Here is a 9,507-nt window from a genome sequence, read left to right on the forward strand (position 1 = left end):
ATAATTATTATAATATATTATATTAAACAAATTACTCTATGCACGATTGTAAATATTATAGGATTATAAATATATGTATTTAAAAATGTTCCTTTAGCGTTACGTTGTTGTTGTTGTTGTTTTATTTTAAATCGTGTGTGTGTGTGTTTGTTGTTGGCGTTAGTTATAATAGGTCGGTATCTGGCATAATAATAATTAATAATAATAATGTTATGTACACTTAGCTGTTGTTTACGCGTCATTTTAAACGTTGTACTCGTCGTTTCAGTTTAGATGAAATATAATATAAACCGATAGACTACGCCAGCCTCTTAATATGATAAAGGACCATGTGTCGTTGAATTTCGAAACTGTACCGTTAAGCGGTGTTGGTCAAAATTATAGCTACAAAAGCTGGGGCCGTAGGGTACGTATGCGACGGGTGCCCGAGCACTCGCAATCGTGTTGTTTATTTAAATAAAAATATGTTAAGTATTGATTAATATGTTTGTTTTTAGTTTTGGAGAAAACTATCGAAGCTACAAAAACTAATAATTTATTTGTGCGCGGCCGTCACGTGTATTTCAATATATTTATGGCTGATCGGCAGTGGTAACAAATTTGACGAGTTGACCGACGTGAACGCCGTCAAACTACCGCAGCTCACCCTTAGCCCACAACAAGTAAGTGGGGTTAGGCTGGTGTTGTGTAACGGAATGGCTAATTACTTTTTCGATTTGCCCCCAAGGAACTGGATTTACCCGATGGCGTTGAAGCTGTGAAATTGAACGAAATCGATAACAACGACGTGGACGGGGTCGATCGAAAAGAACAGATTGCCGCGCCGGCCCTCATTCCCGTGTCAAATCCATCCAGCGGCGTTCAGTTTTCTCCGGCATTCGGCCATCGACAAAATGCCGTGTTGAACGCATTCAAACACGCTTGGTCGGGATACCGAAAATACGCTTGGGGACACGACCACGTGAAGCCCATTAGCAAAAGATACCAAGACTGGTTCAATTTGGGCCTGACAATAGTCGATTCGTTAGACACTTTATGGATTATGAATATGAAAAAAGGTTTGTAATGTTAATAAATTTTCATTAGGGCAAATAGCATTTATTAAAAAGTGACGTTTGAGATAATAACTTGAAAAATGCCGTTTGCAAGGCCTCGTCTAAAAAAAAAACCGACTAATGATTTATGTTATTTGTTTAGAATTCGACGAAGCTCGAGAATGGGTCAGCACAAAGTTTAGTCTAGATCATTATAAAGACGTGAACTTGTTTGAGACTACTATACGAGTCTTGGGCGGATTCTTAAGCGCTTATCATTTCACCGGAGATTCTTTGTTCCTAGATAAAGCAGTGAGTGTGAACAAAATTTATAACGAAATATTTGTAAATTTTATTAAACCAAAAGAAAAAACGATACCAAATCTAATTATTCTAAAAAATCAAATTATTATTGTCGTATAATAATATTGTTTTACTTGTTTAATACTTACAGTTGGACGTCGGCGAACGACTTCTTCCGTGTTTCACCAAATCTCCTTCGCCCATACCCTACTCCGACGTGAACTTAGTTTCCCATATGGCTCACTCTCCGAAATGGAGCCCGGATTCGAGTACGGCCGAAGTATCGACGCTACAATTAGAATTTAGAGATTTATCACGTTGCGTGGGCAGACCGGATTTTGAAGTAAGCAAAAAGTCATAATGTCACTCGACGGATTTGGAAATAAATCATAATCGGTGCTCTCATCGTCGTGTGCGTTTTTTTTAGAAAGTCGCGTCCAGAGTGTCCGAACATATTCACACGTTGGAAAAATACCACGGACTCGTGCCGATCTACATCAATCCGAACACGGGCAAGTTTCATAAACGATCGGAAATCAAATTGGGCGCAAGGGGCGACAGTTACTATGAGTACCTGTTGAAACAATGGATTCAGACCGGAAAATCCATCGATTAGTAATTACAACACGAATAGCGTTAAACATACGATTCTATAACGATTGCTAATTTATTTTTTTAGCCTAAAGGACGACTATATCCAAGCCATCGACGGGATCATCACGAAATTAGTGCGCACGTCTCCTCAGAGAAACTTGACTTACATCGGAGAACTCAGGGCGGGCTCGTACGACTTTCATCCGAAAATGGATCATCTCGTTTGTTATTTGCCGGGTACTCTGGCACTGGGCGTACACCACGGAATGCCGTCCAGTCACATGCGACTAGCCGAGAAATTGTTGGACACGTGTTTTAACATGTACGCCGATCAGCCGACGTTCTTGTCGCCGGAAATTGTTTACTTTAGCACAAAAGTGAGGGGAATAGTTAATTTTGATCGACGTCAAAATCGATAATGTTATTGATCGATCGTGTTGCCTTGCCGCAGGTCAACGTGAATCCGGACATGTACGTCAACATAAACGACGCGCACAACCTGCTGCGTCCCGAGTTTGCCGAGAGCCTGTGGTACATGTACCAGATTTCCGGCAACGTCACCTACCAAGACTGGGGCTGGTTGGTGTTCCAAGGGTTCGAGCGGTACACAAAGGTGGCCGGCGGCTACACGTCCATCGGCAACGTGCTGGACCCGGACGACACGCGACCGCAGGACATGACCGAGTCGTTCTTCTTCGCCGAGACGCTCAAGTACTTGTACCTGTTGATGTCCGACGATCGGCACGCGTTGTCCATCGACAAATACGTGCTCAACAGCGAAGGTCATCCTTTACCCGTTTACAATCGGTGATTCGACGTCGTGCACTTGCCGCGCGCTCGCTTGTAAATAACTTTCGCTTGTTTTAAACTTGTGCATTTTGAGTATTATTCGTCGTTTGTTGGCTGTGAAATTGTATTTATCGATTTTGATCTACGCTTAGTTGTGAATTTAAACAACTCGACACTGTTTCAGTATTTCTGCAGAAAAAAAAAAAATTGTTTTATATCGAGTCACTCCTATCGACAGCAGCTAGTTTTTGTTTTATTCTACTCTGTTGGCCGGCTATAAATTATGATTTTTGTAGTTTAGATCATTTACTGTTGGATTGAAAAAAAATAAAGTCAACGCTGACCATTTGCCAGAACAAACTGTTAATTTTGAGTACCGCTTGTTGGTTACCTATTTATTGTGTTCGAAACTTAAAAAAATAGTTACGTTTACCGAACCTGGTCACTCGTCGGGCATTTTATCGTTGTCACCGAGTCTAATAGAAAATTGTTGATGTACTCTATAGAAATAATGTTTTTCCACAGTTATTGTATTAGAACAAATTGTAAATAAATATTGTTGTTATCATAGTGTTTATATTTTCTATTTTGAAAGGTCCAATTTCAGTATTTTACACCAGACATTGTTATTTAGTGTGTACTTTGCTCGTAATGAAAATCCGCTTTAACCGTGCGATTGGCCATTCTATATATTATTTAAAATTTAATTAATAAAGCGCTTTTAATATTGCGACAGTTTGATCATCCCACCGATTGCTAGATCTGAAATATTTTTAAATTAGAAAAAAAAAAAATGTCCTATACTCTTGACGGTGTGTTTGTTAAAATAAATGAAAATTATACATCATTGTGTAATAATATTTTTTTTTTTTTATCATACGTAACTGGATATAGACAAAAAATATATAATATAATATTTAATAAAAGTGTTTGAATGTAAAAAACAAAAACAAATTTGGCCATGATTTAAGACTATAATAATATTATATTAAATTTGACGCTATTATGTTCTTACGATCAACCGTATCAATTTTTACAGATTCGCATTGAAGTATATTTGTTTTGTTTTGTAGTAATTATTGATCACAATCGTTTGACTTGAGACCGCTCTGAACACTTAAATTGGATAAGACTTACAGTGAAAAAAGTACTGAAAATGGTGAAATATTTTACAAAATTCAGTTGTAAGTAAAAGACAAAAAAAAGTCTAAAAAAATGATTAAAAATTCTTTACCTGTACATTATTGTACAACAGAACCAACTCTTAGAGATTGATGGTTTGATATTAATTATATATATATATTTTGTAATAAGAATAATATTATAAACTATGAAAACCGCCAGACAATAAATAATGGCCCTTGATTTTTTATTTTTTTTTAATATTAATTCTACCCGTTTGCACTGTTAATGTTATACTATATACAGGTATATATAAATCATCAGCTTTAAGCAACAAAGTTTATTACACAAAGGTTATTTTTTTATTTAACCGATTGTTTATAAAATACCTGAATCAAAACACATAATATTAATCTTCAAGATTAAACTATAATCGTATACATAGCACAGCATAGTGATGTATAGGTCAAGTATAATGGGAGGGGGGGGGTGACATTATAAAATCATCATAGATAAAGATGACACAATTATTATTATATTACTTACACCGAGAAACCGCTTAATAAAAACAACTTTAGTCCATATAACATTGGACATTGATAATTCACCTTGGTTAGGTCACCTTGTCATAGTATTTTGTTGGATGGTAAACAATTCCTTGCTGTTAGTATATATTTTTGAGTATGAGTAATATTTCCTATAAGGCTGTTTTCGAAAATAATATTCACTTGAGCGCAAAATTTGGCCTTATAAATAATGTGGCCACAAGATGAGCTGTTATTTCCACGCCACAAGTGTTGTTCCAAAGAGATATAGATAATAAGACGGGACAATAATATTCTTCTGCATGACAACAATACAGGAGACTTTAGTGTGTAGCTGGTGTTTGGTGCTTGTGTAGGCTAAATATAATATTATAATAGCGCAATATGGCTTTTACAAGTTCGACATAACTTGGCAGTTGGAATATTCAGAGATTGTCGAGGGCTGCGAATTCCGTTTGAATATATATTATTATTATTATTATGCTCAAGATAATATTACACTGTACAGGACTCTTGTTTGTCTGAACTCTGGTCGTGGCCTATTCCAAGTATTATTGTACATTGCACTGTGTACACATTACATTGTTATGTTTGTGTACACAAAACGGACGCTCTCCCTCTGGAAAGCCCATCGAGTTTGCAGCGATACAATCAAACGTTAACCTTTTAAATTCATTTTTGGTTGCCAACGTTTATTTCAGGAATATTCCATAGAAATTTGCAGCTATACACTGTACCTACTATGTGTACATTATTATAATTTAATTATTGTTGTAATGCGCCTAAGTATGCGGTGTTGTTAAAACAAAGTTTAACAAAATTCGAGGGTAGTGGGAGAGAAGGCGAGAGGCATTATGCAGGTGCATGGCCGGCACTGCACCGGCGGCCGGCTAGTGGCGGAAGCGGCGCGGCGTACACGCGGACGGCCGGCGGCGCGGCGGCCGAATAGGGGCGAGAGGGATCGATGCCGCGCGGCGTCCAGTCAGAGTGTGCGTGCTGTGTGCCGCCGCCGCCGCCGACGTAGCAGCCCCTTTGCCAACAGTCAGTCAGTGAGCGCACCCGTGTACATTTGGGCCGACGTCGTTTGTACGCCCCAGCCGGCCGCCGTAGAAAACTCGCGATCACGACGACGACGACGACGACGGTTTCCACCCGCCCGGCCATCGTCGCGCGTACCGCAGCCGCCGCCGCCGCCGCCAACCCCTAGCCGCCGTATCGCACGGAACACCGCCGCAACGTCCGCGGCGGCCGGACCACGAGGCGACATGGCGTGCCTTCCGGCCTCGCCGCCGTGGCCACGGTGTCATGTATAGATGACGCGTGACCGCCCGGCGGCCGGCGGAACCGACACCGTTCAAGTTCCGCACTGCACCTGTGAGTACATCCTATTATGGCACGTGACCGTTGTTGAGTACATACCATTTTTAACCGGTTATACAATCATAAACCGGTTGACAAATGTATCAGAATTGTAATTTAATTATTGTTTCATTTGCACAAGTGACTGCAACCCTAATAAGTAAATGTGCAATATTTCTCTTCAAAATAGATAACTTTAATGCGTTTGAAACTTACAAGTAATGTAGATGATTGGTTTAATCAAATCAAGTAAAACTTTAAAGATAAAAACATTACAATTGAAACAACAATAATTATGAGTATAAATAATTGTGAATATTATTCGTATAATAAAATGTATTCATAGGCCAATCAATTAAAGTCGACTAACTATTCAATTTTTGATCATACAATGTTTATGAGATTTTTTTTCTACTTGTCTTTATAGTAAGATTTTTGTGAAACTTATTGAAAAAAACCAATGAACATTACCCATAACACATCAGTTGTTTACTTAAAATAGTTGATAATTAAAAACGTGGACTTTGTAAGTCTGGATTGCTTGAAAGTAGAATGTTTTGCTTGAAAAATAGCGTTTAAAATAGTAAGCATAATAGTTTATTATATGAAATACGTTGACGACACGTTAAGCTGACGAATTTGTATACTACACTGTAAGCGTTATAATTTTGATTGTTTATCCAAATTGGGTATCACAGTAACAGCTGTGCCTGAAGTTTCATTATTTGCCGGTCAGTTACATCGGCGTCTACTTGCCAATATACTCCACCGAAGGGTCTGTATACTTTGGCTTCATAACTTTGATCCCACAAGGTACAAACACAATCGGGACTTAGCCTTATGCGGATGTCTATTATGTAAGGCGATGGCGTTCTTGTGCTCGTCCACAACCCAATATAGTTACACATCCTGCCCAGACTGGAGTCTTTTTGTTTTTCATCTAAACAAATGTGTACATTATTATTATTATTATTGTTATACACATAGACATTACCTATATACTATTAACACTTGCCTATTGCTGTGGCGATTGTCTTTTGAAATGTCCTCGGGGTACCCCAAAGTCTTCTCTGTTCGACGAGATTGGCGATATTGTGTTTAAAGTCTGCAAGTATGTGTAAAAATAACAGGTGTTGTTGACAAATAATAATAAAAAAAATGTATTAGTCACGCTTAAAATATATTACTAATGGCTGGTTGTGCATATAATTATTATATAAATGTTTACAAAAACCATAACAACCCTTTGTTTACCGTGTGCTCGGTTTATGATATTTTTCAAAGCAATTTCAGCGACAAGTCTTCTCGCTTCTCCGAGTTGTCTCAAATTCAAGTCTCCAGAATCTGCAAAAATGTGTAAAATCAAAAACCAGCTTCGATAGGCCATCCAAAAAAAAAAAAATCCTTATTACTTTGGTCAACGCTGGGAATGTTAATTTCTGTAACAGAAATATGCAGGTACATCAAATCGTCACACTGTTAATAGGTAATACCCGTTTTTTTATATTTACTTAGTTCATAGCCTATTTCTATTCGCATGTCTCTCTGTCGGTGTATGGACTCTACAATTGCAAACACAAAAACATTATCTAATGTTAATATTATATATTTTCTATGATTAGAACCAACACGATATCGTGAATGTAATAAAACTATAGTAAACGTGAAAATATACAAATAGGCGATTACTCTGTATGTCCCTGAGGAATGCATAATCTGAAATTAAAACAAAAACATAATATTGTATACTATTTGGAGATATGTGTGCAATGAAAACGATTACCCGGTACGGTGATCATATTGTTCATAATTTCTGAAATTAACATAACATAAACAAATTCTATATTGGATTTAAATTTCATATTATATTTGTCGGACAAAAAGACAAAGCTCAAAGTGGATTCCATTTAGGTTTTGGAGAACAAATTTTCTGTGTTCTACCTATACTAGCAAGCGTTATCTTTATTTTATTTATTTTTTTACTATTACATAATAATTATGACTACCTATGTTGTATCTATTTCCTTGAACAATTCTTTCAATTACATACTCTAATCCATCTAGAATAAACATAGTACATAAAGATTCGAGATATAATAAAACATTTTAAATCAAATCAAATATTAAGTACACCAAATCTTATTAAACCACACGCTTTAAGCAGTGGCCATATTTTAACTTAACGCTATTGCCTCTGATTTGAGTTGGACACAACAAAACACAATAATCATACTAAATCAATTCTAAATAAATATCTTACTCGGTATGCGTGTGTTTTCTAAAATAAAATTATTCATATTATGTGCGAAATTGATGTGTGCATCTGTAATAGGTCGTTTAAAAAAAATTTGTATGAAAAAAGCAAAATTAAAAAACCTAAAATAAAGTGTAACCGACTTGTAATGGAAACCTCGTTGATATATTCCGCTGTAAAAAAAAAAAGTGAAATACTGAATTTTTAAAAAAAAAAACGATCTAACAACTCTGAATAAGTTTGGAAAATTAAATAATTACTTAGTTTATCGGTGGAAACGTTTACAAAAAGAAATGACAGTAATAAACAGAAAATTTGCATTTTTATCTGTAAGTAATAATCAGATGGATCACTCTGTGGTGTTATTTGATTGAAAGTGTACTTAAAATATACTTAAGTCCGATAGTATTACTTACTTGTATTTTTGAACCGTTAAAACTTTAAAGAAAATAATCTGTTGTTTTCAAGTGACTTTCTTGCCTATGTCTTGTCTATGGGCTTAGGTTTCGACCGAAACCGTAACACCAAAAATGTATGTGTTAATTTATTTACACAGCTGTTTTATTTTTTTTCATATTAACATTACATATTCGCGTTACACTGACGTTGAGTTGTGATTATTTTCTTTTGATGTTTTTTATACTATTAAACCGTTTTAACCGTATTATTATTGTCTGGCACATTTTATCGACAAAAAAAAATGGTATGTAAATAGGTATTTTTTTTTTTACTTTTAATTTCCTCGATAAAAAAAAACAAGAGTAATTCAGATATTTTAATTTGTTTGTTTATATTTTGAGTTAAATCAATATAAAATAAGATATTAAAACAAATAATTTGGCTCAACTACCACACGAGTTAACCTAAAACCTTGGTTATCGCGGTTACCTGCGGTCAATAACCGTGGTTTGTACTTAAATTATAATTTTTATGCAAGAAATTTCACTATCAGTTAGTGATAAGAGATTAGATATGAGTGATAAGCGCGTATATGTGTAAATGAAATCGGTGTGATCGCACACATCAGAAATATACAATTTTATACAATATCATAGATTAGATAAAAATAAGTTATCTAAACTGTTATTTATATTCAGTTGCCGTTTAAACCGTACGATTGATATGGAGTTTGTACAATAACATTGTAAAATAATTTATACTAATTCACGCGACTCTACACTGATATCTTCGCGTGTCCCCAATTAGTATTTTTAAAAACCTCCTTTGTTAACTTTATTCTTATATTATTTTATACACACAAAAATGGCGGACGTTGACTTCCACTCTTATCACGTCTAGTTGGCAATCTAGTTTATTATATATATATATATATATATGCAGTGATAAGAGATAAGAAATAAATGATATGAGATAACAATATTTTTTAATTTGAAACACTATTTTCTGAAACCACACTACAGCTGTATAGGTTACTCGTCGACGGTTGCTAATTAAAATGTCGCAGGGTAAAAAAAAACCACCCTCTCCACGCACACATTTTGTACCT

At 35.8% G+C, this 9,507-nt stretch overlaps 3 protein-coding genes across 7 annotated transcripts in view; 2 read left to right on the forward strand and 1 right to left on the reverse strand.

Moving 5' to 3' along the window:
• Positions 1 to 3,288, forward strand: LOC126836422 (endoplasmic reticulum mannosyl-oligosaccharide 1,2-alpha-mannosidase). 2 transcript variants are annotated; one of them, XM_050569796.1, is made up of 9 exons: positions 1 to 172; positions 269 to 406; positions 498 to 662; positions 728 to 1,058; positions 1,198 to 1,346; positions 1,489 to 1,680; positions 1,765 to 1,952; positions 2,017 to 2,308; positions 2,383 to 3,288. In XM_050569796.1, exons 2-9 carry the CDS (start codon positions 317 to 319, stop codon positions 2,740 to 2,742), a joined length of 1,767 nt encoding a protein of 588 aa, XP_050425753.1. In that variant the 5' UTR covers positions 1 to 172; positions 269 to 316; the 3' UTR covers positions 2,743 to 3,288. The 2 variants fall into 2 exon arrangements, with proteins under 2 accessions (XP_050425753.1, XP_050425761.1); XM_050569804.1 differs by having other exon boundaries at positions 274 to 406.
• A 2,354-nt stretch (positions 3,289 to 5,642) lies between these two features.
• LOC126836412 (gamma-aminobutyric acid type B receptor subunit 2) overlaps positions 5,643 to 9,507 on the forward strand; it is a 169,079-nt gene continuing 165,214 nt past the window's right edge. For both annotated transcript variants that reach the window (XM_050569782.1, XM_050569773.1), the window contains exon 1: positions 5,643 to 5,761. The gene's annotated coding sequence lies outside the window, so the exon portion shown is untranslated. The remainder of the gene's footprint in view (positions 5,762 to 9,507) is intronic.
• On the reverse strand, positions 6,266 to 8,636 carry LOC126836440 (uncharacterized). Of its 3 annotated transcripts, none has more exons than XM_050569850.1 (12): positions 8,261 to 8,636; positions 8,144 to 8,173; positions 8,007 to 8,069; positions 7,753 to 7,806; positions 7,530 to 7,559; positions 7,436 to 7,462; positions 7,258 to 7,308; positions 7,159 to 7,185; positions 7,001 to 7,090; positions 6,762 to 6,851; positions 6,399 to 6,686; positions 6,266 to 6,306 (listed from the first exon to the last, which is right to left on the reverse strand). In XM_050569850.1, exons 1-11 carry the CDS (start codon positions 8,319 to 8,321, stop codon positions 6,439 to 6,441), a joined length of 771 nt encoding a protein of 256 aa, XP_050425807.1. In that variant the 5' UTR covers positions 8,322 to 8,636; the 3' UTR covers positions 6,266 to 6,306; positions 6,399 to 6,438. The 3 variants fall into 3 exon arrangements, with proteins under 3 accessions (XP_050425807.1, XP_050425797.1, XP_050425788.1); XM_050569840.1 differs by lacking the exon at positions 6,266 to 6,306 and having other exon boundaries at positions 6,328 to 6,686; positions 8,261 to 8,327; positions 8,417 to 8,636; XM_050569831.1 differs by lacking the exon at positions 6,266 to 6,306 and having other exon boundaries at positions 6,328 to 6,686.

The sequence above is a fragment of the Adelges cooleyi genome, unplaced genomic scaffold (genome assembly GCF_023614345.1).
Source record: "Adelges cooleyi isolate 19-005CV unplaced genomic scaffold, UGA_ACOO_1.1 ACOO_flye_CR_arks_rails_tigmint_CR_PRNA_1, whole genome shotgun sequence".
In the NCBI taxonomy this organism is placed as follows: domain Eukaryota; kingdom Metazoa; phylum Arthropoda; class Insecta; order Hemiptera; family Adelgidae; genus Adelges; species Adelges cooleyi.